The 27442-nt window shown below is 42.5% G+C and overlaps 1 protein-coding gene across 3 annotated transcripts; it reads right to left on the bottom strand.

The window, feature by feature from the left end:
• Positions 1–13: 13 nt before the first annotated feature.
• chd4a (chromodomain helicase DNA binding protein 4a) lies at positions 14–27234 on the bottom strand. 3 transcript variants are annotated; one of them, XM_079652785.1, is made up of 41 exons: positions 27003–27234; positions 26343–26504; positions 23112–23221; positions 22212–22466; positions 19923–20041; positions 19509–19774; positions 19234–19364; positions 18987–19125; positions 17941–18110; positions 17327–17557; positions 16990–17193; positions 16477–16691; positions 15135–15266; positions 14937–15036; positions 14441–14632; positions 13593–13793; positions 13358–13495; positions 12844–12965; positions 11818–11991; positions 11563–11704; positions 11251–11382; positions 10942–11059; positions 10294–10418; positions 9950–10042; positions 9659–9806; positions 9380–9555; positions 7605–7794; positions 6707–6796; positions 6466–6557; positions 6203–6336; positions 5646–5790; positions 5017–5170; positions 4785–4909; positions 4430–4694; positions 3900–3968; positions 3514–3726; positions 3322–3430; positions 3066–3198; positions 2756–2951; positions 2054–2241; positions 14–471 (listed from the first exon to the last, which is right to left on the bottom strand). In XM_079652785.1, the coding sequence occupies exons 2-41, from the start codon at positions 26401–26403 to the stop codon at positions 325–327; spliced, it is 6144 nt and encodes a 2047-aa protein (XP_079508911.1). In that variant the 5' UTR covers positions 26404–26504; positions 27003–27234; the 3' UTR covers positions 14–324. The 3 variants fall into 3 exon arrangements, with proteins under 3 accessions (XP_079508911.1, XP_079508909.1, XP_079508910.1); XM_079652783.1 differs by having other exon boundaries at positions 3900–3971; positions 27003–27233; XM_079652784.1 differs by having other exon boundaries at positions 3900–3971; positions 17941–18107; positions 27003–27232.
• Between the last annotated feature and the right edge of the window lie 208 nt (positions 27235–27442).

Below are 27442 nucleotides of genomic sequence, written 5' to 3'. Positions count from 1 at the left end.
GACCACAAACTAATTCTTTATAACATTTTTTTATTTAGGTCCCAAAAAACCATCATAATAACATTATATCAATAATATTAATACAGAAATTGAAAAAAGGAGAAAAAAAATAAAATAGCTTTTCTGTCCACAGTCTCAACGTTGGGGAAGGGATTCGATCCTCCAGAAAAACTCTGTTTAAAGTCTGTTTGGGGGGGGGACGGGGACGTGAACTGGGCGTGGCTTCAAGCTTGAGCGCGCTGTCCGTCAGTCTGCTGTGCACCAATCAGGAATGTCGAGGTGAGGCAGGGGGTTGGTTTTCGAGGTAAAGCGCAGATTTTCCGTCTACTGCAGCTGCTGCTGCTGCTGCTGCTGCTGTTGTTGCTGCTGCTGCTGCTGCTGCTGCTGCTGCTGCTGCTGCTGCTGCTGCTGCTGCTGCTGCTGCTGCGACTGCTGCGACATCTGCTGCAGCGACATCTGCTGCTGCGACATCTAGAGGAGGAAAACAGGAAGAAGAATGTCACTTTTATTAATCATTGGATATTAAAAAAAGGGAATAGTTCTACATTTTGAGAAATGCGGTCATGATCGTTGCGGTAGGTATAAAAATGAGGGCTGTCAAGTTAAGGGAGCGCAACTAATTATTTCAACATGCGATTAACGCATGTGTATTTGTCCTTGGCCCGCCCCGTAGTTTCAGAGCCCAAAGGCTTGACGTTGTTGTTGTTGTTAGTTGGATGGTGGGAGATTCTAACGAGAGATATGGATACAAAAAAAGGTGTTGTAAACAGCAAGCCAAGCACACAGCTGATGCTGACAGCCCCACTCCTGACGCTCGCTTGTGGCAGACCACGCTTGAAAGTTTGCCGGGGAGACGCCTGGACACTTCTACGAGCAGCAAGCTTTCAACAGCGATAGCTAAATGGGTGGCGGTGGCTACAGCTTGCAGGACAATTAACATTGTGGAGGACGAGGGACTGTGTGAGATCATTCGGATCGCACACAACGTGTCGACTGCACATCACAGTACATTATTTTGACCCTAGGTGGGAACTTCAGTCTCATGCTTTGACTGCTATGAAGACAGAGGAGCGGCATTTCGCCAACAACTGTAAACAGGCTCGTCTGTTTGAGCAACTGGCTCAGTGCAAAGAAGTAGACAGGGTTGGGAGAGAGTGAAGAGAGAGAGAGAGAGAAAGAGGTTCCAGGTTGTTGTATTGAAAATACTCAGGAGAATATTTGTCATTGTTCCAATGATATTAAACAAACATTTGCATAAAGCATATTTGTCAACTCATATGTTGATAAAAGTATTAAAAAATATTCCTCTAAGGTACATTTAGAACAGATAAAAAATATGCAATTAACTATGGACATCATGCGATTAAATCGCGATTAAATATTTTAATCGACTGACAGCCCTCATAAAAATACAACATAATAAAATACATGCATACAAAATCTACGTTCAAACAACAGCTCACCTATGTGTGTGCTAACTTTCATTTACCATTTACACAATAAACTTATACATAATAATCCATGGAGTGCATTCCTCTGCTTTTCATGCTAAGAGATGCTTAGCTCCTCTCCCATCGTACAATGTTCTTACATGTTGCCAACATTTGGCAGGATAGTGATAAAGTGTTTCTCCACACAAAGACAATTCTAAATAATCTACTGTAGCTCTCTTTCTGAGGTAGCACTGCACGCAGTGCGTTGCTTTTTATTAGCTTAAAAACAAAAAAATATGGAAAAAGTTCCAATATAATTTAACAACAAATAATTGTCTGTAGACTAACGAAAAATACTAAAGTACAAATTCTTACATTTTTAAATGTGGCATAGTTACAATGATAAATGTAAACATCCTCTCAAACTCCTTGTTCTAAATTGTCTCTAATCATGTAAGTAAAAATAACGAAAAGAAAGCAGAATGTGTTTTCAGCTGGTAAAGCTCAACATGTCAGTATGTAAACCTCATGTTGGTTTCCACGGTTGCTGATGAACGTTTTACTGCAGAGTGATCATCAGTCCAGCTGAGATAAAGACCCCGACCCCCCCGGCTCTGTACCTGTTGAGTCTGTGACTGTGTCTGTGACTGTGTCTGTGTCTCTGATCCTCGACTCGCCAGCCGGCTCAGGATATTCCTCTCTGACATCTGGAGTCGCACGGCAACCGGCGGTATCCGGGCGATGGTTGCCGGGAGGCGGGTGACATCCGCCTTCATGTCGCTCAGCAGCTCCTCCAACTGCTTCAGCACTGAGAGAGGGGGAGATAAGAAATTATAGACACTCACCCACTGAACGGTTTGTTTGATCAATCAGATTTATGATTGCTTATTTTAGTTCTGTTTATTTTATGCAACATTTTTAATTATAAAATATTTTAATTTCCTTCCATTGCAATAGATTCTATCTAACATTTCCTGTGGCACTCTAATTGTCTACATGCTTTTTCCACCACCTTATCGTCAAACTAACTTTTGCCATTTTTGAAAGTTGAGTTATTTAAGATAAGAGAAATGTGTCTTTAAAAAAACCACATTGAAAACGTGTACAAAAGGAGCAGCAGCATAATTAACCACAAGTCAGAAGTAAGAGTAATTCACTCGTTTGAGCATTATAATGTTCAAAGAAAACCAAAGAAAAGTAAAAAAGCTCTTAAAACCTGAGGAATAGGATGTGACTTTTTGGAGAAATAAACCTGAAACTTTATCAAACTGGCCAACAAATGAGTTCCACTTGATTTGCTTTTGCATGACTTCCTGTCTCACCTTTGTGCAGGACGGCGTTGGCCGGCTTGTTACCGGACATGGACTCCTTGCTGAGATGCTGGTGGGACTCGGCCAGACACTCCACCTCACTGAAGCGGGTGTTGAGGGCCATGGAGGGGTGGGAGGGGTCCTCGGACATGTTGAGGTAGGCGGCGCGACGCAGCTGCTCCTCGATCACCAGCGCCTGCTCCAACAGCTGGAGGGAGAGAGCAGAGAGGGGTTTAGAGTTCTCTGATAATGAAAAAGTTCCTTTTAGATTAACTCTTCCCTTATCAGTGTTTTCCTTCAATTCATAAAAACGTGAACCTACCTTGAACCTCCTGGCGAGGAACTTGTTCTTTATTTCCAGGAAGTTTCCTCGGTTCATCTCTCCCTTGAAAGGTTCGTTGAGGATGGCGAACTTCACGTCGTTCTGGATGTCCTGCCAGCGGGCATAACCATGTCTTGGGGGGGCGCGGTCATGGGCAACAACCACATGTTTTCATCTCAAAACAACAATTCTCAATTTACAACACCCGCCTTTCATAATCACATCTCAGAGCCAATCACAGGTAGGAAAAGGATACTGTATGATGCCAGCCAGCAGCCAGTAGTCATGACGACGGTGCCAGATCTCATTGGTTTTCTTGGTAACGGTGGCCGCGCGCTCCTCGTTCTGCCACAGAGAGTGGAGCTCTGCGAGAGGAAAGGGCGATTAGGAAATGTGATCTTTGATTGAGTTTCAGTGCGTGTGATTTTCTACGTGTGCTTGTGTGTACCCGTGAATCCTCCGTCAGCGATGTTGAACATGAATCTGGTCTTGGCCTTCTTCTTCTCCTCGCTGGCGGCGGCGGCCACCACAGCGGCGGCGGCGGTGGCAGCCGAGATGGCGGGTGTGACGGCAGTGGAGGCGCTCTCCTTGCTGCCGTCTCCGTTCTGCAGCTTGGTCGCCTCCTCCGGCTTCTGAGACTCCTTCTCCTCCTTCAGGTCCACTGCAGGAGAGGGAACGCGGTTAAAGAGGGGGGGTGAAGCAGGGAGGGGGTAGAGCAGATAGCTGAGGCCTACTGACAAGGACCTGATATACCTGAGATCTGATGAGGTGTTTTCATTTTACTTTCTGTTTTGTGAGAAATATATATATATTTATACAAAAAGGGGTTCATACCTTTCTTATCATCTGCAGGAGCGGTTTCCATCTTCTCTTCTTTCTTCTCTTCGTCTTTCTTTTCTTCTGCTGCTGCAAAAAAAGACGAAAACATGATAGAAAATGAGAAATTAAAGACGTTAAGGCCGTAACAACAGTACCAACATTTAAAATCAATACAAAGTAAAATATTGAAATGAATATGTATAAGTTATTATTTAGGTTAAGTTAAACGATGTAGGAAATTCATTGTAAATATTGGTATGATTGGTTGAAGTCCATGACATTTTCTCCATACTTTTCAATTATTGCTACAATTTCTTTGACCTGGTTGCGTTTTCTATTTTAAATAATATTTTACTTCAGGTCTTCACACATATTATTTCATTCATTATTCATCCTTTGTTTGACACATCTGTGTTTGTCTCTAAATAAGAAGTTACGTTTGTATTCAGTAACGACAGAATGTCTGCGCTGGACACCTTTAGAAAGAAGAGAAACTTGTGATGAGAAATAGTTAAAGAACGTTAGAGTGGGAGGAAGAGTTTTACCTTTGACCTCGGCGTCCTCAGGTTTGACCTCTGACCCCTCCGCCTTGGCCTCGGCAGGTGACTTGGTGTCCTCTCCTACCTCTGGACTCTTCTCCTCGCTCTCTCCCTCCTTCTCGCCTTCCTTCTCCTTTTCTCCCTGATTCTCCTTAACGCTCTCCGTTTCTCCGTTGCTCGGTTTGTCCGTCTCCATCGGCTCCTCCCCGTTCTTCTTAGCCTCCGGCTCGGCTGATGGAGTTTTCTCGTCGTCGTCCGGGATGGAGATCACCTGGAGGGAGCACGGAGGGGATTTGATGAAACATCTCAGAAAACTAAATGTGGTTGAATGTCACGTCTCTCAAATGAATCTCGTTTTTACCTCGTTGCTGCTCTTTGCCGACTCTTTGCCGTTCTTCTCCACCTCGCCCTCTTTCTTAACCTCCTTCTCCGTGTCCTTGTCTGCATCCTTCACTGTCTCCTCGTTCTTTGAAGAGGATTCGTCAACTACACACCGACAGACCGACAGTTATTCATGATGTTGATTTGAATCCAACATCCCCCACGTCAGTTAGTAGAGTGTGTGTTGCACAGTGAGTGGAAGTGTGTGTTACCTGGAGCAGGTGTGTTGGGCTGCGTGTCGGCGGGGGTGCCGGTGGACGGGGTTTTCCCCGGGGAGTCGGGCAGAGCTGCGGCCTTCTTGCTTTCCTCCAGCTCGGCCATCCAGGGCATCGACCACTGACCGTTTACATGCTCGAACTCCTGGACCTGGAACCATGCAGCACACGGACGTCAGGAGAGCTCAAAGGACTCATGACCAACAGACGTCTATTAGGACAGCAGCATCTCTTTGAGCCATTTCACAAAACTGCTTTATTAATGCTCTAATCGTTTTTGATCAATCAAAACACAATTTTATAAAATGTCAGAAAACATTAAAAGAAATTATCTTTAATTTGCCATTTCTTGTGTTTATTCGTCTTCCTACAATTTCCTTAATGGGTAATGAAGAAGGGCAATCGCAGGACAAAAAAAATAAACCCAACCTACTCAAATTACAAAGATATAGGGCAAATGTATTGAGCTGAAACAATTATCAATGTTGCCTAGTCGCAAACATTTTGATAAACGTTTTACTCGGATGAACAAAGATCATTTTAGGTGCTTTGTTTAGTCGGTTTTTCTCATTTGCTTTAATAACAAATAAATGAAAGTAAAACTAAGTAAAGGCTGCGGTCGTTACCTTCTTGCGAATGAGTGACATAACGCCGATGCGGGTGAGGACGTGTTGCCGTGACAACCCTTCTCTGGGGACACCGTCTGCGAAGGTCTCGGCTCCGTCGGCTCCGGGCTCACACAGGTGACGCATAAACAGAGAGACGTACGCCCTGAGAGGGAGACGGAGGAGAAAAGATTAATGACGAATACACAAAGAAAACAAATGGAAAGAAGACAAATATATTGGGGAGTTTAAAATATGCACAGGATAAAAAGGCTGTTGTGTGTAATATCAGTGGGGTAAAAGACAATTATAAAGGAGATCATATCTGCAGGCTACAAATATTTCATAAGATGTGATTTTACACATAAAGTTAGGTCTAAGAAAGTTCAACAAATAAAAGTAAATCCAGTTAAATTTGTTATCGTGAAATAAGTATGGAAGTTTGAAACGTGTATTGAATTATGATCCACATTTTCCCAAATAAATACTAACTTGCATATTGTAACATTTTAATTGTATGTCTTTAAAGTCTTAAATACCTAATATTTAGAGTTGGGGTTCATATTTTGACTTCTTACTTGAACTCTTTCTCAGATTTCCCTCGCAGGTCTCGGACCAGCCACTGGGTGGTGAATGCGTCTTGGGGAGGCATCCCATAACGCATCACTGCGTTCAGGAAGGCCTTCCTCTGCCGAGAGTTGAAACCCAACACCTGGGAAGCCGCAGAAAGGGAAAGGCTTTATTTAGAGACACAGAATGAAGCAACACTTTCTGAACTGTGGCTGTCTGATGCAGTTGTTGGGTAAGAGAAGAAAAACATATAATCCCGGGGGATGCTCACCTCGATGTTGCCTCCCACCCTGGCCAGCAGGGGGGGCAGCGGCTTGTCTCTGTCATTCCTCAGGCCCTTCCTGTTCGGCCTGCGAGAGTTGGCTGCAGAGACGAAACAGATGTGATTAACAGAGAGATAATGACATGTACTCTGACTTTTTATATACATTTCTTTATACATCAATATGTGATACACCTTGTGGAGAAAACTTAACATTTAGACGGCATATTGTTCTGTTAACAGTTTTTACCTTCTGTTCGCTCATCAAAGTCTTCGTCTCCCTCCTCAGATGCCACAGAGTAATCTGATTGGCCGTCAGACTGGTCATCCTGCCAATCAGCTGCAAGAGAAAAACAACAAGACAGTCCAATAAGACTTCAATGAAACCATTTGGTAAAAGCTCTTAAAAAGGATCTGGAAACATGCATGACTTAAACCCATAGGTAGGCAGGGCGGCGAATTGCATTCATTATCATCATTTTGTTACTGGGTCAAATAATCACACCCAAGACTGAATATGGTTAATAAAGGGCGAAAGAGATAAAACTACTGTTGTTGATTTTAGTTGTTTTTATAACCCTGTCTTTCCTGCTGTTGCACATGGACACAAACACCTGCTGTGTGTCTTAAATGGCCATATTCCTCACTGAGTTTGTGTGTGTGGGCGGGAGCGACATCTTACTCCTAAACAAGCTAAGATCATGGCAGTTATGTGCAGTGCATTATGGGTAATGTAGTCTCTTGATTCAAGACGCGACACCCATCCAGCTACATCTAGGACCTACAGTAAAGCATTCTCAAGTTATGCAAATACAGGCTGGTACTGTACTTCAAGCCTTTTGAGTACAACATGTGTTTGTATGACAGATTATAGAAGATGTCAGGTGCATAAAGTGCCTGGCCAAATTGTTCATGTTTTGATAAGGATTCAATATATTATAATAGAATGTGTCCTATCTTGAGTATTGTTTTAGCAACAGTACACATTTATTTGTGCAACACAGTAGTTAAAAAGAGGGTTTAGAGGAAAAGCCTGATGGGGGAATAATATCTGGAAGGGCGGATGTTATTTGCACTTGTACATTTGTAAGTCACACGTTAAAACCAACTTGAATGCTAGTAGTAAAAGAAAGAGCTCCCATATTTACCTCTGCTCTTACCCCGGTCTTCCTGGGAACCGTCGTTGTAATTGACCTGTTTGCGGATACGTTTGCCTTTGCCCAGGTTGCGGGCTAGGTCCTCCTGCTGCTGCTCGTAATGGTGACGCAGCAGCTTCTCCCAGTAGTCCGGATCCACGCTCTCCTCCTGCTTGATGACCTCTCGCTGCACCTCCTCCTCCTGAGCAAAAGGAGAAAAAGATGGAAAAGGTTAGAGAAGGGTGAAGACGAAAGTAACAGCTGAGATAAAGCTATGTTTCCCAAGTTCCTGTTGGAATCTGTGATGTCAATCTTTCTGTATATCAGTATATAGGAGGCTAATTTCAGAAGCTAATACAGTCTGCTCTGGTGGTTTGTACTGTTAGCTGAAGACGAAAGGTAACATTATTTGTGTTAAAACTGCACAAATAAAAACATTTTTACTGAACAGTTTTTAGTATTTCTCAAATGAAGTGACCCCATAAGTAACGGCTTCAAGTTATACAATACATTAAAATCTTCCCAGTTACATCAATAAAATGAATATGCATGGACTAGCTGCCATTGTTTTATCTTGCCAACTTCAAAATGAAGCCCAAAAGGACAGTAAAACTGGAATTGTGTGAGACTTTTTAAACAAATAACAGAATACTGCTCAGCCAATCTTTGAATTTGGTGAAGCAATATTTTCTTTGGTAAAGATACCTTCTTGGCATCGTTTCAGAATTTACTTTGATAAGAATCTCATTTGTTATATTAATTGTTACTATACATTTCCACCTCCAAGCCTGATCCCTATACAGGGTTCATACACTTTTTCACCAATGATTTTCAATGACTTTTCCATGACTTCTCAATGACCTTTACCTAATTTTCCATGACCAAAACAAAATGACCACTGAAAATTGTTTATTTTAACATGGAACAGGAAAATAAGGTCTGCCTATCTAAAACAAATCAAATAGTAGGCTTTCTAGCTTCTACACGCTTAAAGCAACTGTAGTCAGGGATCAGGGATGCAAACTCATCAGGTATGAAAAAGGTGACAAGGATCCGAGCCCCCCCACCCCACGGAATATCGGCTTTAAAAAGAGGGATAACAGAGGATTTCAGCAGTCAGAACAACTAAAGCAGCAGTGTTAATAATAACAGAAACGCCAAAGAGTCACATCTAATAGAAATATATAAAAAGCATTTATTTTAATTGTGTAGCAGTCAGTTTATAATTTTGGCAGCACTGTTGAGCATTTTGAAAATGTATTTTCATGCCTCTGTGCAAGGCTTAAGTCTTTTTATCTAAGAAAAACTTTTCAGTTCACATGACGCTCTGCCGCTCTGCTCTGAACGGCCCGTTCTAACAGCTGTTCATCAGCGGTGCAGTCTGTGCCACAGTGACTCCGCGGTTAACGAACGCACCGTAGTTAATGTAGCTGACACTCATCCCGGAGCAGCAGAGTTCAGCCGGCCCGACGAGCAGGAAGACTCGAGCACACAGCTCGCGCTTCATATATTAAAAAAATAACCCCATGCGCGTCATGATGGCACATAACAGTTCGCGACCGCAGATTATTTTGGCGATTAGAAATGTAAATTATATTTGACGCAGCTTTAATTACATTTCCATTACTTTTCCAAAACTTTGGGAAAAATATTGTCTTCCATAACTTTTCCATGGCCTGGAATTTGCATTTTGAATTTCCATGACTTTTCCAGGTTCTCAATGACCTTACGAACCCTGCCTATACTAAGCAACGTCAGATTTCTGCTGTAGTAAATCAGGCACTCACCTCCTCCTCCTCGTCTTTGACCACATACTGAGCCACCTTGAAGGAGCTCAGGTACTCGTTCATGCTGGCTAGCTCCGTGTCGTCGGTGGCGTCCTGGTTCCTGTCTAGCAGACGGTCGATGGCCCTGTCGTCGTAGTGGATGACGCTGCCGTCGTCGTCCTTGTTCTTGGGATCTCCTGCACAAAAAAACACAGTTACAAAAAAACACCTCACTTTTAAACCCCTTCATGCACCAACACAAATGACCTCTCAGCATATCTGTATTGTTTCAACCCTCACCTAAAGTCCCATACAACTCGTCCTTGAAGAGCATTTCTGTTCCAAACTTGAGGATGTCGTCTAGTTCCTGCTTGGACATGGAGCCCGTCTTGGATCCGAGACCGGGTCGGACCACTAGGTGAGTCAGCATCATCTTTTTCTTGGCAACCTGTACAGAGGATGGTGAGAAGAAAATTAAGCCAGATTGAGGCAACTATTCAGCAACACTTGCCACTCAGTGGTTGACATTTTAAAAAAAAGAAAAGAAAAAGAACATTGTCAGGTTTCTGTGTGTTGCTCCGTTCTGCTCACCTGAGTAATCCTCTCCTCCACCGAGGCCCTGGTGACGAAGCGGTAGATCATCACCTTCCTGTTCTGACCGATACGATGAGCTCTGCTGAAGGCCTGGACGGAGGAAGAGTTTGCATTAACACTTAAAATGAGATCTTCACAAAATGAGCTTGATTAACAAGTGTGCCCGGAACTTTAGAGTAAATAGGAAAAATAGTTATTACAGTCAATTACAAACAGTACCAATAGGACAGATACAAGTCAAATGTTCTAGATTTCTCTAGAGGTTCACAGAAAATGTCTTCCCTACGCTTCACCTTATTATCAATAAAAATGAGTAGGAATAGATGAAGTAGCCGCTGTACCTGGATGTCGTTGTGGGGGTTCCAGTCGGAGTCATAGATGACGACGGTGTCGGCCGTGGCCAGGTTGATACCCAGACCCCCGGCCCTTGTTGACAACAGGAAGGCAAACTGCGGAGCGCCAGGAGCTGAAGGAAAAAAAAAAAAAAAAGTTGACAAATATTCTATAAGAATATTTAAAACTAGCACGTCCCATTTAAGATTGGGAACTTTTATAACAATAGATCAAGTAAAGCGGAAATTAAAGGGGCTCTGTTATGCTTTTTGGGGTTTTCCCTTCCCTGTAGTGTGTCATAGGTTTCTGTGCATCTAAATGGTCTGCAAAGGCTAAAATCCCAAAGTTCTCTCCACACACTTCCCCCCCCCCTCCCTCACACTCCTCCTCCCCCCCGAAAGCCCTCCATTGTAGTCTACTTGTAGTTTACTTCCGTAACATAGTGACACTACTATGTACCACTCGCACTTCTATTGGCTAGCGCTCCAGCACTTTGTACGTGATATGCTAAGGGGCGGGACATCTCTAAGCGGTTGCCCAATCACAAAAGAGCCAGCTAACCACCTGAGCAGCTGGACTCTCCTTTTAAAAAGATAAAGGATTCTTTTACAAAATAAAACAACCAAAGCTGGAGCTCTTCTTGTCCCCGTTCTCACCGTTGAAGCGATCAATAGCTTCCTGTCTCATCCCGCCAGTGATCCCTCCATCAATCCTCTCGTACTTGTAGCTCTCGTTCTCTAGGAAGTCTTCGAGCAAGTCCAACATCTTAGTCATCTGCAGCAAAACACAGAGGAGACAGTTTGTTGGGAACAGCTGGTGAGATCTCTGGCTTTTAAAGGTCTAGTTGCATTTCCTATTGGGAATTATAAGCATGTACTTGTTTGTGGAGCAGGCAGAGTCTGCAACACAAGTGTTTCCACAAATTGACCATCTTTGTTTTCCGAGTCAGTCCTTAGAAGTGTTACCTGAGAAAAGATGAGCACTCTGTGTCCTCCATCATACAGCTTCCTCATCATCTTCTGCAGCAGCGTCAGTTTCCCAGCAGCCTTTGTGAGAGCGTTGCCATCGTACATCCCGTTGGGAATCTTTGCAGCTTCCTGTTGGAGAGAAATCAAACATTAAGAAAGCAAAAGTTTACTTTTCTAAAAGAAAGGTTTCCTAAAACAACAATCTAATCAAAATGTAATCTCAATGCAGAATTGCAAAACATGCTTTCAATTAATTTGATCTAAAGTTTCATGATTTGTCACGTAATAGGAACATTATTAGGCTCTTACAATAGCAGCAGCGGGGAAGAGGTAGGGGTGGTTGCAGCATTTCTTGAGGTCCATGACGACATTGAGCAGAGAAACCTGGTTTCCTCCTCCTTTGCAGTTCAGAGCCTCAAAGTTTTTCGTCAGGATAAATTTGTAGTATTTTCTGTAGATAAACACAGACAATGTATACTCTCCTTTGAAATATATACTCCCTTATTTGTACATCATCATCATTTAGAAAGAACATCTACATTTTGAAAATGAAAGACGACTCACTTTTGCAGAGGGCTGAGCTCCACTCGGACGATGAGCTCCGTCTTGGAGGGCATGTGTTTGAAGACGTCAGCCTTCAGCCTCCTGAGCATGTGAGGACCCAGCATGTCGTGCAGCTTCTTGATCTGGTCTTCCTTTGCGATGTCGGCAAACTCCTCCAGGAAGATCTCCAGTTTACTGCAAACAGACCGGTGATATAACTACACTGATATAACAACATGATAATGCAATAAGGCAACATAATCTGCACTCTTTTATTTTACTCTATTTAATGTTTTTTAACTGTCCTATAGAAAGGAATATATATATATATATATATATATATATATATATATAGGAATATATATATATATATATATATATATATATATATATATATATATATAGGAATATATATATATATATATATATATAGGAATATATATATATATATATATATATATATATATATATATAGGAATATATATACACACACACACACACACACACACACACACACACACACACACACACACACACACACACCATGTTGCATTGTTTGAGGAGCTCGGGACCTAAGATGCTCATTGCCATGACTACACTGTAGCTACTGTGCATATGGCAACACAGCCTTTGAATCTTGAATATAACACGGATGACAGCAAATGCACCTCGGCTGCGAAGTTGCTGTGCATCATTTGCCATACCTCTGTTCATTTATTTAACTTTGATTTAAACGTTTTCCTAAAAACCTCAAATTTGCTTGAGGTACAGCTGACAACATAACAATCTGAAAGGTCAGGAGAAGGTAAGTATGACAAAAAAGATCTTTCTGACACGCACAGTTAGATAGATATTTCTAACAATTAAGATCCTATGCACCTCTGAAGCACACCTGGAAAGTCACAGTTTCATGTGGGAAAAAGTTACAAAGCTTTCTAAATCAAAGCTAAACCTTGACCAACTTCACCACTGAGACTTATGTTGTAGTTTTACACCTTAAGGAAAAACCATAAAGAAACATATTATTAAACAGAGTCTAGGACCTACCTGAATCTCAACGGTGTGAGGAAGTTGAGCAGGTGGAAAAGCTCCTCCAGGTTGTTCTGCAGAGGCGTTCCAGTCAGCAGCAGCTTGTGCTGCAGGGGGTAGTTGTTCAACACCCGGAAAAACTACACCAGGAGAAATAAAAGAACAACATGTAAGCAACCGTTATCAGCTTCAGTTCAACAGCAGTAGCAGCCGTCTGCATAGGCCTCGAGATTTGATAACTGTTTTAATCCAGCGAGTCACAAGAAAGAAATTGCACAACTTTCACATTTCTGGCAGGTTATAGGTTCAGCTTTTACTTGATTATAATTAAAGGATCTTTGTTTATGCAGAAGAATGTAAATGACTGTAAAAAGAAACTATGTTTAATGGAAAGGTAAAAATGCAACCATTTATAACTTTGTATCTTGCGGGGCATTCATTGCAGCGCCTGAACTCTCTATTGTGTCATTTAGGGACTGCTTTGTAAAATATGTGTCCTAACATTCTACTAAGTGATCTGGTGTGTCCGTACCTTGGACTGGTTGTTTTTCAGTCTGTGGGCCTCGTCCACCACCAGGCAGGCCCAATCGATGGAGCCCAGGATGGCCATGTCGATGGTGATCAGCTCGTAGGAGGTCAGGAGGATGTGGAACTTGACCGACGAGTCTTTCTTTAGGAGGTAATTAACACAAAAACATGTTAAAGCAAATATTTATGTGAATTAAATGCATTTCTTTTAAAAGGGTTCCTATATCCGAGTCTCTTACCCTCATCCTGGAGGCTTTCTTTCCTCCTCGAATGGCGTTGTCCTCGAAGGAGAACTCGTTCTCTCTGATGACGGCTCGGCTGTCTTTGTCACCGACGTACGTAACCACGTACATGTCGGGGGCCCACATTTCAAACTCTCTCTCCCAGTTGATGATGGTGGACAGTGGGGCGCCGACCAGGAACGGCCCCTTAGAGTGGCCCTGCAGGAGAAGAGAGGAGGTCAAGTCCACTCCATCATTTCAAAATGATAGAGACTAACTCTGTGTTTCAAACAAAAAACTTTAATTAAGAGAGCAGAAAGTTATGAATGAAATCAAATTAAAAAAAAGTACACTTTGCTAAAAATCACAAGTTTATAGAACCAAACAGACAGATTACATCATACAAATATCTGTGGTTTCAAATGAAATCATCAAATTAGAAACCGTCCAAAATGTCTTGCGGCTCGGACAGGAAATGTCTTCTGGCCTCCACCCTTTAGATGGCAGCAGCCGCAAACATGATCAGAGTCAGTGACTGTTTTCCATTTGACATCAAACTTAATGTCGTCAGATTTCACCTGACTTAGTCAAAATGGCTGGATGGCTCCTGGCCAATAGGAGGACAGCTACCTATTGACAGCTCTACACAGGGAGGCTCAGACAAGACTCGGAAGCCAAAAATGTAATAAAAAGCCAAAATGTATTATTTTAAACTAAATATGAAACGGATATCATGAAGATAATGAAGAGCACAACCGTTAGAGTCAAAGCTACATTTAAATGAATGTGCTGAGCCCATGTTTCCAACAAAGCGGTTGATAAGAATTGTCTCCAAAGCATTACACCAGTATCTCACTGCCACCCACCTCTTTGTATAGCGAGGAGAGGAAGACAGCGGTCTGCACCGTCTTTCCCAACCCCATCTCGTCGGCCAGGATGGTGTCGGTGCCCTGAGCCCACGAGAAGCGCAGCCAGTTGAGACCCTCCAGCTGGTAGGGGTGCAGCTTCCCCCCCGTGACGTCCAGGTAATCAGGCTGTCGGTCAAACTTAATGGTCGGCTGGGAACAGAGAGAAGAGATAGGACGGATTAGCAACCAAAGATCAGCCACAAGGAAGCAGAGCTTTAAAAAACAACTTTTCTATAAGCTAAATTTGATTTACATTATCGCAATGCACAAATATTGGCAATAACTTGATCATTAAAAATGGTAATATTGATTTTATGGAATAACAATTATTTTTTATTTTTGAATGAAATAATTTTGTCAAATGAGACTAATTTACAAACAGTTCATATGTATAATTATATTCTAGCACCTACTGTATGCGAGTCCTAATAAAAAGGCAGTTCAAATGACTTACATCCACAACAGGGTTCTCTGGAGGTTTGTCGGGCCGCTTCACTCTTCCTTTCACCTTGATCTTCTTCCCGGGTTTCCCCTCATCTCCCATCACCATCTCTCTGGAACAAACATTAGTCGGTAAAGCACTGTGTGGGTTTGGTGTAATCATGTTTAGCGCTCCAGTTTAAAAAGGTGATGATCTGCGTCTGTATCTCACCTGTGGTTCCAGTACCGCACCTTGAAGATGTCAAACTCTGGGACGTCCATGTCGTCGGCCTCCCAGGTGGCCTGGTCGTACGCCAGCTCTCTCCACTTGATCAGGTAGTGGACGTTATTCTTCCTGTCCAAACTGGGAAAACAAAAACAAAACATTCCAATTAAAGTTTTGTTCCAGGTTTGGCTGATGATTCATGACGGCAATATCTAAAATACACATTGAAAGTCGGGATATAATAACTCATAAAGCAATGGCTTGTTGAGTGAAACAAAATGTTGAAAGCTGTGGTAAAAAGTTGTTTATGTCACTCATCAAAGATGGGCATCATGGAAAACTGGTCACTTGTGGTAAAGGCTGTTGTAAATTGTAGCTCAAATGAATGAAATGAAAGAGGCACAGAGAAATGTGATTAAGTCTTGCATTCTCCTAACAAGAACATGTGTATATGTAAAAAATAAGTTACTGTGACAATTAATTATAGATAACAACTCCTATCTTTTTGGCTGATAGAAATCCTAAAGCTGTTTGATTCTTACTGTATTAGTCAGTGATGCAAACACAGGTATGGTGAAAAAAGAGAGAACTATTCGAAGCAGAAAAAAAACTGCGTAATATACCATCTGACAATGACAGGTTTTTCTTTTTGGATATTTTACAAATCACTCCCCTTTCAAACTCTATTCTTGTTATTTTTAACAACTTTTTTTTGTTACTGTCATATAGTATTTTATACCTGTTAATAATTGAGTCTCTAATTTCTCATTAATAACTATAAGGACCATATCAAGGTGTGCCTTAACCTCACTGAGCTGAGGTTATTTGAGCCTCTCAGGAGAGAGCTCTCTTCCACCTGGTTGTAGAAAAGCTCTTTAAATTCGTTAGCATAGCTAGCTAACCAGATGCTAATAACAACAGATCGCCACTGTGCTTACAACTAAAGACACAGCCTCGCAAACACTGCGGCATGTGTACGGCTCCTTATGGGTACTGTAATATTTGAAGAGCTGGAGCAGCGTTCTGGTGCTCTCCGTTACACCTACCAGACGAGACATAACCACGTGAAGACCAATGGTGAAGACACGTTACGCTCATGTTGTGTTCAATGAACCTGTCCTTGGCCAAGAAAAACAGGCACTCGCTTGTTTAATTATTTTGCGATCTAGATTTCCCCCCCCCCCCCCCCCACAAACCGAAAACTCTTCAGTTCTCCACGAATTACACAAGTCACCCAAATCAGCGTTAAAAAAGCGGGAGGCGCCGAAAAGCGACTAATTTGCATCACTGATTATTAGTCAACTCTAAATTGAACCAAAACTCTCCTTGTCTGTAAGGATGTGTTTACCTGTGGTTGATGATGCGGTGGATCATCAGCCACTCCATCTTGATTCCAAAGCGGAGGTATTTCTCCTCCAGCTCTGCGTACATGGGGTTCTTGCTCTTCCTCTTAACACTTGTTTCGGCGGCCTCCTCGCCTTCCCCAAAGTCGATGGGCGGCGGATCATCCATGTCATTCTTCCGCTGGTAGTTTCTGAACATCACCTGACAGTAAATCTCAAGCTAGAGGGGAAATAAAGGGAAACAGGTAAGTGAAGAATATCATGCATACGAAACATGGATAATACCAGGGTATCCACACTCTATAAACAGCTTGTTCAAGGACTTTTCAAGGGTTTTCCAGGCCCATTTCCTTTTCATTTAATGATCCAACACAACATAGTTTGAGACACAGATAGAGGGTACTTTTAGACACTGAGAAATCTATAATGAGAACCAGCAAACCTTACAGAAACTCAAGTTCAAGACCTATCGATATTACTATTTCCCTCTGTTTAAGGTGTTTGTGTATTCCACACACCTGGAGCTCTGTGACCCAGGAGCAGTGCCAGTACGACAAGTTGGACCACTTGGCGAAGAACTCCCTATCAGGCCGCCCTGCCAGTGGCGAGGGATCGGGGGCATCTGGCGCGAGGTCATGGGGTCGAGGGACTGGTGTTGGAGGAGGAGGTTCGCCCCACCGCCATGTCAGGATCTTCTGAACCTTCCCCTTGATGGCCGGACACTGGAAGGGAAAAAAGAGAAACAAATATATTATAGTGTCATCTCTTTTCAATCTCAGTTGAACCATAGCCCCAGTAGATCAAACGCTATATCAATCATCCCTTTTGACCCCTGATTGGCTGATGGCGACTCACCGTGCATCGGGGGCAGATCCACTCTCCGTTGGGGATCTCCGGGAGTGGCGGGTTGAGGCAGTGGATGTGGTATGACGAGGGGCACGAGTCGCAGCAGAGCAGCTCTCCACCGTCTTTACACACCCTGCAGAACTCCATGTGGTGGTCGTCCTCCTCCATCTCGGGCTCGGCGATGTCCTCCTCGACTTCGGAAACCTCTTCTCTGGCCTCCCACTGGATGCCCTCCTTCTCCTGGAATGAAAGGGAAATGCAGGTGTATAAATAAATTGAGTTCAACTGAAGACAAAAAAGGTGTTACAGGATCGGTCATTTCAACGCTTCTCGATGTGTGCCTATGTAAGCAGTGGTGCAATGCATTCTGGTCGCAATGCAGAGGTTTTCAATTGGCCACTCAATTAGACGAAGTTTAGGCTGCTTTTCGTAGATCACGGTTGTTCAGTTTAACGCTCTATTTTTGTCTCATAAAGAGGAAAAACATTTCTAAATGAGGCGCCATAATAATCCGGCTTGAAATCTGGGTGCAGACAGCCAACATTTTGAGGTGTTCCGAAGACATTTGGATTAAAAGCATCAGTAATGTGGTTAAAACCTAAGAGTCCAAGTATGTTGCTTACACAGTGTGGGCAGCTCCACGTGCCCTCGGGGGCTTTCTCCATGTCGGGGTCCAGGCAGACCATGTGGTACGCCCGGGGGCAGGTGTCACACAGGATGATCTCTCCGCCCTGCTGGCAAACCTCACAGTAGTCTTGGTGATCCGTCTCATAGCCGTCCCCTTCCTCTGCTTCTGAAACAAACAGAGAAAACGTTTTAAACCAAAACACCTCTAAACATTTGGCCTCGAGGCACAGAATGTGATATCTGCTCTGATCCAGGATCTGTTGTGTGTCGTTGATGTTGTTTGGGAGAGGCGATTCATTTTTTCCCTTTCAAGACACATTTGACTGAAATTCAATGGTTTTCCGATTAAATCTATCTGGGCGGATAGAACTCAATAAATATAACTTTATCAGAAGCGATGGTCAATTTTAAAAGATTCATTTGCCAAACACTTGTCAAAGAAAAAAGTCCTCCGAGACTCAACAAAACACCACAGCTACCGTTAAAAGGATTTTCACACAGAAGCAGCGGCATCTCGTGGGGACTTGATGACCTCTTTAATTTCAATATCAATTCATGTGACGTTGTCTTAGCTGCTATAGAGGATGCGTCAGTAAGCAGCAACCCAGAACAAGATGTCGTCCTTCTAAATATACTTATCACTCGGCTGACTCATTCACAGTGACTAATGTGTGTGTGTGTGTGTGTGTGTGTGTGTGTGTGTGTGTGTGTGTGTGTGTGTGTGTCACTTCCTCCAGTTGTTGTGCGTCCCACAGGCCTTTAATGGTTTAACTTGAACGCAGTCATTACTATCCACCACTACGTGTTAACCTGTAATCTGTAGGCTCTTTATGCAGCTGCAACAGGTAGAGCTCTGACGCTGACTCACCAGGTAACGCATGAAACCGCCAGGGTAACGAGTTCAACTCCCACAGGTTATACAAAACTGCATATTCAATGAAACGGTACCAGAGGATGATCCAGAAAAAAACAATAAAGAAGACTACATTTCAAATCAGCGTCCACATCCTCCTTGTCTCATACCCAGAGCTTGCACACGTACCTTTCTTTTTCTTGGGTTTGCTCTTGGAAGGCTTCTTTTTGCTGCGGCTGCTGCGGCTGTTGGATCCCTCCGAGACAGAGACACTGTTCGTGCTGCCGTCCTCGAAATCGCTGTCTACTTCAGGCTCATCCTCCTCGCTCTGAAACATGGGAGAAAAACATCTTGTTTAGAATACAGTTCACTGCATTAACCGCAAAACTGTTTGGTTAGGAAGCAAAAGACAAAACAAAGTGGAGGTGGAACGTACCGATGAGCGTTTCCGCTTGCTGTTGAAGCCTCCCAGTTTGATTTTGAGAGGAGCCACTTTCTTGGTCTTGGCACTATTTTTCTTGTCTGCTGCTTTAGGTGTTGGTTTTGACTTTTTGCGGCAGTTAGGGCCTGTCGACACGAAACCGAAAGGCAGAGGTCATTCACACACACACACAGAGTCGAGGATAACGTAAAGGTCCGACTGAAATCCACCAACTGTTCCGAAAATACAGCTCTGTTATATCATTTGACCCCTCCTCGTCCCCACTGTACCTTTGCCTTCCTTTGTCTTGGCCTTGCGTAGAGGCGGTGGGGGGGGCTGCTGAGGCTCTACTGGAGGGGGTGGTGCTACAACGACCGGGGCGGCTTCCGCCACCATGGTCTCGACCGCAGCCGGCACGTTGGCGGTGGCCAGGGCTGCGTTGGCAGCGGCGGCTCCTCTCAGGGGGTTGTTGGTGCTGAACTCACGCCACTTGGCCCCAAGAACCATCATCATCTTGGACACGGCGATCTTAGGGTTCTTGGCTGCGATGAGGGGCCTGGAGGTGAGGGAAACACACATTTAAAATGTAAACAAACACGAATCGACATGAGTACTTGGCCGATTCAGCACCACAATAATCCCAAAACTGGTTGAAGAGCAGAAATAAATAAGTAGACTGGAATAAAGTGTATTAGAGTATCTACCTGACAAATTGGCTGAAGGCCTTGTAGTTGGTCAGAGAGCGGTAATCTTCCTCAGTGAAGATGTGGTCGATGTCCTCCATGCCCCAGTCATCAAGGAGCTGGGATGACGTCTTTGGCTCCTACAGGAAACAAACACCAACAATTAGCTACGTTTGTATGATGTTGTACAATTTAAGATTGTACTACTAGGACTAAAGGCTTTTAAATTGACATTGTACGTTTCAAAACTTGCTGTTGCCCAACAAACCAGCAGGTAACATAATGATCATATGCAGGTAAATAACTGAGAACGATTGAACTGAATCAAAAAGCCAAGTCTTGCTGTTGTAAAAAAAAAAAAACATAATAGGTAGAAGTGTAAAAAAACGGAAAGAAATCCACAATTAGAGACTCTAATAATAGCCTTAGTCTGTGCAACGCTGGTTTCTCACTACCACTTTAAATCAGTAAGTGAGGCGCAATCGATACTAATCTAATCAATTGATTCGATGACCAGTGTGGAGGAGAACCTGGTCTAGCAGACGAGCCGTAACATGTGGGACACTGTTGTTTTCAATATGTGCATTAGAGAATACATGGTGCCAGGTGTGTTTCTGACCAGTATTATTCAAACATCTCATGTCAGAAGCTCTTGCTGGATGAGCACAGCGGTGACTGATCCTGCTCTGACTGAGTGACCAGGAAGAGGTACCAGCTGCTGCTGCTGCTGCTGCTGCTGCTGCTGCTTTTCAGCGTAGATCTCGAGCATAACAGCTTCCAAGTAAAGGTTTTAAAAAGCAGTGCTGCGTACCGTCCTTATGCATCAGAAATACTAACTATCAGAGCTGTAATAATGGTGCTTTAATGGCTCTATCAGACTCTACTGGACCACATTTGCATGGATTTAAGTGGCTACTGAATAGGGTTTAGAATCAGATACGAGCTAACCAACAAATGCAACAAAAAATCAAATGTAATAAGTCCATTTGATCCATCTGACCCACTTCTTTTAAAGATAATGACATCAAACTGCTTGGTGATATAGTTTCTAATCTAGTGACAAAGGTCAGGATTAAATATTTTCTGTTTTGCAGTCCAGCATTTTTTATCATATTCACTTTTATCTGTCACAAAAGACACAAGTACATGGCTAAATATTTGGGTTATCTCGAAGAGTTTCTTTTCATTTCCTAGTACTTTTAAGCATTGTGGGCAATTCAACCGATTTCTTGGAGATAACTGCGCCTCTTCTAATCATTCGCATTTACGCTGCCTTCCAGAACTGGCTGCAGAATAGATTGAGGGCGGCTTTAACAATGAATCAAAATGTGTTTATCTAACCAAAAAAAGGGTCTAGAGCGCAGTGCATTGTGGTGCTTGGCGAGGTTGCCGTGGTAACAGCATATATGCCTTAAAACGCCCACCCCAGACGCACACACCCCACACCACCCCTTGCATAAGTGTCATTAACTACAAGGCCTCCTATTGGCCGCTGGGCTCCGAGTCCACCAGACACAGCTCTTTGTTTAACCGTCTCTCGTATCGTATTATCTATGTTTGTCAAACCGCAACATTACAGGTACCCAGTCAATAGGCCATCATCATGGAGCCAACAAAGGGCTGTTACAGAAGTAATCTTACTAATAAAGACATTTGGTTGTTAGAAATTGGAGTAAACCATTAAACTGAAAAATGGTCCATGTAGCACCGTTTCCTGTCGTTTCTATGTGAGCATTGTTTGGTTGTCACACAGCACACAATAGAACTACCACGCCAGCGGTTTTGCATGTTTTAGCCAATTGACATCAAGTCGCATATCATTTACATCGCTGCAAATCATTTCGTAAATGATGCTGATGTTTTAAGACATTTTATATGCACTTTTTTATCAGGTCAAGGAGAATTTTGGTGTGACATACATTTTTGATATAATACTACTACAGGTATGTAGGGGGTCGTCACCTTTACCCCACTTAAATGGTTTGCCCAAAACGTGTTCCACCACACTTCTTATACTGTACATATCCCTATTTTGTTCAGCCACGTGACATGATGAAGTTTGGTCAACAATTTTAGACATGGCAGGCATTACTGGCAATTTAATTGGATTCTATTGTGCAAAAATTACTATAACTCAGAGTTCTTGAGTTTTTTTGGGGTCAGTGAAGACTGTGTGGTTATGGCGTAAACGTGGTTTCAGGGGCTTTTTAAAATCCTTCACTAAGATGTACGCCATCATCAGTACAGATGTGTGTGTTAGAGACTTCACTTTAAAACTACTAATCCCCCTCAAAGACCACTTTTCCTCACCGAGCTGTCGTCATCATCGTCGTCGTCGTCGTCATCATCTTCTTCCTCGGGCTCCGGGTCTTTCTTCTTGGAGCTGCTCCTCTCTGCCCCCGAACTGCTCCTCTTCTTTTCTTTGCCGCTGCTGGCTCTCTTTTTCTTTTTGCGTCCTGGAGTGTAGTCACTGCCTTCGCTGTCAGAGCGCAGGATGGCGCTGCCTTCCTCAGCCTCCTCCACTGGGCCCACGTCCATGGCCTCCGGGGAGCTGATCGGGACCTCCTGGAAAAATGAGAGCAAAGACAAAAGTTAGCAAAGACAGAACACAAGGTTTAAGAACAATGGGAACGGGACAAAATATAGGTTATAATACGTTGAAAGTCTAAATGTAGAGAAAAGCAAATGTCTTTCGGTTTGTTCATTACATACAAATATTTTACAACTACTCATTTCTTTTTAGTTTATTTATTTTCTCAATTCATACAAGTAAAAAAAAAAACACATGTTACGGAGTTGTGCTATAGATAACGTTTTTAAAAAGTAGGACAACTATTATTTTTATAGTTCATTTTTGAAGAATGGAGGGGGGAAATGCAAATAAAGAGTGGCCTAGAACGTTTTGAGATGTCCAATAAAATAAAATAAAAATGTGCCATACGAGAGCTTTAGCAGCATCAAGTATTTTACAATCATAACTACTTTTAGCAAATTTGAATGTGTTGCTTTGCCTATATCAACGTCCGCAGACATTTCTGCTTTCCATTGTGTGTGAAGCTTAAATTCAGGTGTTATGGTATGAGTTGTTTATTCGTAGTTTATGTTGAAGACATTACCTTGGATATAGGATTAAAAAGTTGTAATATTCTTTCTAATATTTCATACTTGTAGCTACAGTAATTTACCCCACACAGTGATGTCCACGCTTACCTCTCTGCGTGAGCGCCTCTTACTGCCCTTGCTCTCTTTGCTCTTCTTTGCCTTCTTTTTCTTCTTCACCTTCGGAGTCTCATTCTCCGAGATCTCCTCATCCTCATCGTCTGCAAATCACACAAGATATTTGATGGTCTTAGATAAACAGCAGAGTCGTGTTGTACTGTATTTGGGCCGTGTGATAAAATTACAGAAAATAAAGCTGCATATCCTGCCGTTAAAAAAGAAGAGTCAGTTTGTCAAGTTATCAGCAGGTAAACAATTTCCTGCCATTGACCAGCTTTGTCAGTGGTACTCATATTTAAAAAAAAAAAGTATACTTTACTTTTCACTTTGTGTCTTTTCTGTTTAGTTTAAGTTCTCAGGCTGAGAACAATTGAATTTCTGTTTATTAATGACAAGCAATATCTTTGTTGCAATATTCAACATCATGACATGCAGCTTTAGTAGTATTGTTTCCATCATAGCTCAAACCTGAGGATTTTTCACCTAAGATTAACTGTCATCACTGAATATGAAACAGATTGATTAATGGTGCCTATTCATGTTTGAATTATCACTACTAACAGGATGCCACATTTTCACTTTTGCAGTGGCCAACTAGCTGGTTTTCAACACAAGACAGGGAACAAAGTCTGGTTTTAAACCATAATTTAGCCCCATTTCCACCCCTACCAGACTGCAACCACATTCACTTGGTGTCAAATGACACTTAATTGCTCCATGATTACATGGCTAGAATGAAAACTGGCATGAGATCCAGGGACCAAGACTAGTAGAGGAAAGCTAGTGGTTTGGGTTAGTACTCCATTTTATAAGTTGCCCTAAGGGAGGAGATTCAAATCAGTTTTGCTCTAGTGGTTAAAACTGTAATTTACAACTGATGAGTCATAATTTACCACACCCTCCTGCAGGGCCTTATGACAGTGGGATACAAGTCCAGTGTTCAGCAAGGCCGCAGTGGCTCCAAAAAGAAGCGCACTTAGGCCCCATTAATGTAATCAACTACAGTAAAAAAGTAAATGGCAAGCAGCCATTAAGATGCACCTGGTGAGGAGGACGCTTAAATGTGATGAGCATTTCGGGTCATATAAAGGAGAACAAGCTGTATTTGAGCATGTGGGTGAACAACTGAAAATCCCAGCAGAGAAAACATTTTTTTTTCCTACTTGATATTATGAGAAGTCAGTGTTTGTATAAAAACCAGTGCCCAGTTTTTGTAAAAAATCTTAAGGGCCCTTTCACACCTACATTGTTTGATCCGGACTTTCAGGTTTCAGTTTGATCCGGACCAACATTCGAAATTCAAAGCCAGATACAGACGTTATTGCTGGCTGTCATCATGTTTTAAGAGTATAGAAGCCCCTTTGTGGAGCAGCTCAGTGTGTATAGATTGTGTAGAAGAGCATTTCATCTCCTAAACAAACAAGGTAAAGTAACCGTGTTTTTACGTGTACATACGAGAGGACGGGAAAGCCCATCTACAAACCACTGAATTGCAAGTTTAGGGACATTCAGCTCACATAGGTGGTGATGACAGGAAATAGATACGTCACGTAGAGCACTTTAGTTTTCTTGCATAATTGCAATGTGAAACAAAAACTAAATAGATAAAAAGTGTAAACGCCCCATCACTAAAATGATCTTAATCAACAGACTTACAGTGGGTTTAAGAACCGGAAAAGAGGCCCTGAGCTATAGACTAAAGACCTGGACTCGAAACGTACACAAAAAACATATTTATAGCTTAAAATGGACTTATAAATTATTTTCTATTTGCTCATGATAACTTGTTTCTGTAATTCAAATCATCTGGATATTACGTTTTGACACATTAAATATCAATACAATAATTAAATTGGACTGTGATGGACATTATTTATCTGTCAATATCGAGACCACATTATTAATTATAAATCAAGGATAGTGACAGCTTTGCCTGTGACTAGGATTTGTTTCAAGCCAAACTTCTGCCTAAGACAATAAGCATTTTAGTCGTTGAGTGTAACAAAGTACATTTACTCAACTCTGATATTAGACAACAAAGAAGTACTTGTAGTTTACCGTTATAATTCTGCAATTCAGAAGGAAAATATTGCTTCTTTTCTTTTTATCAACTACTTAATTTGACAAAGGCGGTTCATTTGCAGAGCTCAAATGTATAGTGTAAATACAAATACAAATCTTTATCTTCTAACATTTTGGGACCATGATGGAAATGAAGGCTTACAGTTTAACATGCTATTATTTGGATGTTTGTTTCAGTATATTGTATCTTGTATGATACTGGTATGCTGTGCTGTGCTGTGTACGGAGAGTGTTGTTTTAATTGCCAGTGCCATATACACATTTCCATTTTATGAACAATAAAGTATTCTGAATCTGATATAAATTAACCCATCAATCAAATTGACTGTTCAGAGGAACAATAACCTGCATTGATATCCAAAAATGTAAACGATTTAGCACATCCTTGTTGAGGCTCCTGTCTCTTTTTGCACACTGTTTTGTTTATGCAGCATCGCTTGACATATTTAATAAAGGTTTGTTGTCTGTGACAAGCGTTTAAAATGTTTGAGTAGATTGTAGCTATTAAAGCTAACGTGCGGGACTACTTGTTCTCAACGCTTCCACCGTGTACGCCGCGCGTGCTCGTCGGTATTATACAAACTGTGAACAATGCGATCTTACACCACATCAGTTTACTAGCTTTTTAGAAGATATAAAAGCCAGAAACGATTAATAGTATGTTTTACTATAATGTATTATTTGTACTTTTTCCACACACACTCAAAACAGAGGGTGCCGGCCATGAGGAGGGGAACGCAGCAGAACGTCATCCGCATCTTCAGCGCTAACTGGCTGCTGCCTCCATCTTGTCATCGACACGTAAATAACACCGGTAGCAGGCTAACGCTAGGCCCCGGGAACATGCCGGTGAGTCGGTGTGACTTGACGATACTGCAGCTTTCAGAAAAATTGCATATGGATGGTATTGGGGTAACAGCTATTTTTGTTGAGGTTTTAAAGCTAAACAGCTGAATAGCCGCGGGAAAAGTGTGTTTGCTGAGGTTGCCGCTAACATTAGCTACCCGGTAGTTAGCAGCATTGACTAGCAGAGCTAACGATACATGATTGATATGAATGCAAGGAACCCACATCTGCTCGTGCTAACATACAACCAATGTGAACATTAGCAATTTAAGCTAACAAATGAGCTTGTCTTACCGTGCATTAACCGGTCCTCGGGGGCTCCATAATCATCTCTGTCATCCTCGCTTCCAGACATAGCGGACAGCAGAAAACTTTATATTTAGTTAGCTAAGAGTTTAGCTAACTAAATAAAGTTTTTTAATGGTAGGATAATCCAGAGTTCTGACCCAGTTTTGACTATGTCCCAGGTTGTGTTGTATTAGTGAGTTGAGGGCAGTCGGCCAGGATTCGACAAGGGAAATAAGAACAAAAAGAGAAAACGGAAGTGAATAATTGGTACCAAAAAAGCATTCAATACACAGCACCTGATAAAAGCAACACAGACGCTCACTGCATGGACTTTTCCAGACAATACATGCAAGTTTATCAAGCTACCAAGTGGGACAGCTCACAAAGATGATCACCCTCACTCACTCCATCTCTGCTGACATGCCATCTTGCCACAATCGTTATAGTTTCCGTGCCATTAGCATGCATGCTAGCCGAGCTTGACCGGCGGCCAGCTTCAGATTTGAGACAAACTAAAAGAAACCCAAGCACTCACACTCTTTTACATCTCATTAAAAAATATATCGGTTTAGCAACTACCGGGGAACGCGGTTATCTCACACACACCATCCTACCCTTTCTCAAGTAACATTTTCAAACAATAAAACCAAAAACTGAGATACTCACAACTTGATTCACACAGCTTCCAAAAACAGTAACTCCAGGCTCACTTTGTCTATCAATCAATACTTGGAAGCTTTTTATGTTATGGTAACGGTAAGGTTATACATACAATTTAAATATATTTCCGTGTTTTTTGTAGGCAGCGTGTGCGCACGACGCCGTCTCCTCTTTCTCTCCCTCGCACACTACACACCCCGCGCGCGCGCACACACACACAAAGAGATCAGGGGGCAGGCATCCCATAATATTCCCCCCCCTTCCGCACACACATACACGCACTTCATTCACCCCTCCCCCACTCTGCATAGTTACCTTGCAACGTACAGACCATAATAGTCAACTCACCCCCTCCCTCTCCTACAGTCTCTTCCCCATTCCTCCATGCACCCCCCCCACACCTCCACCCCCTCCCTTGGCAACCAGGGTTACCATGGAGACGCTCA

This window comes from Notothenia rossii, assembly GCF_949606895.1.
Source record: "Notothenia rossii genome assembly, chromosome: 10".
NCBI lineage: Eukaryota > Metazoa > Chordata > Actinopteri > Perciformes > Nototheniidae > Notothenia > Notothenia rossii.
Note: the sequence above shows the minus strand (reverse complement) of the source record. Positions and strands in the feature narration are given on the sequence as shown.

Coding starts and splice junctions, on each gene's coding strand:
- chd4a (XM_079652783.1), bottom strand. CDS start 26,403: ATGTCTGGAAGCGAGGATGACAGAGATGATTATGGAGCCCCCGAGGAC. Junction 19,365..19,508: donor CAAGACAAAGGAAGGCAAAG/GTACAGTGGGGA, acceptor TCGTGTCGACAG/GCCCTAACTGCCGCAAAAAG. Junction 17,194..17,326: donor GGATCTGCCCCCGATGCACG/GTGAGTCGCCAT, acceptor TTTCCCTTCCAG/TGTCCGGCCATCAAGGGGAA.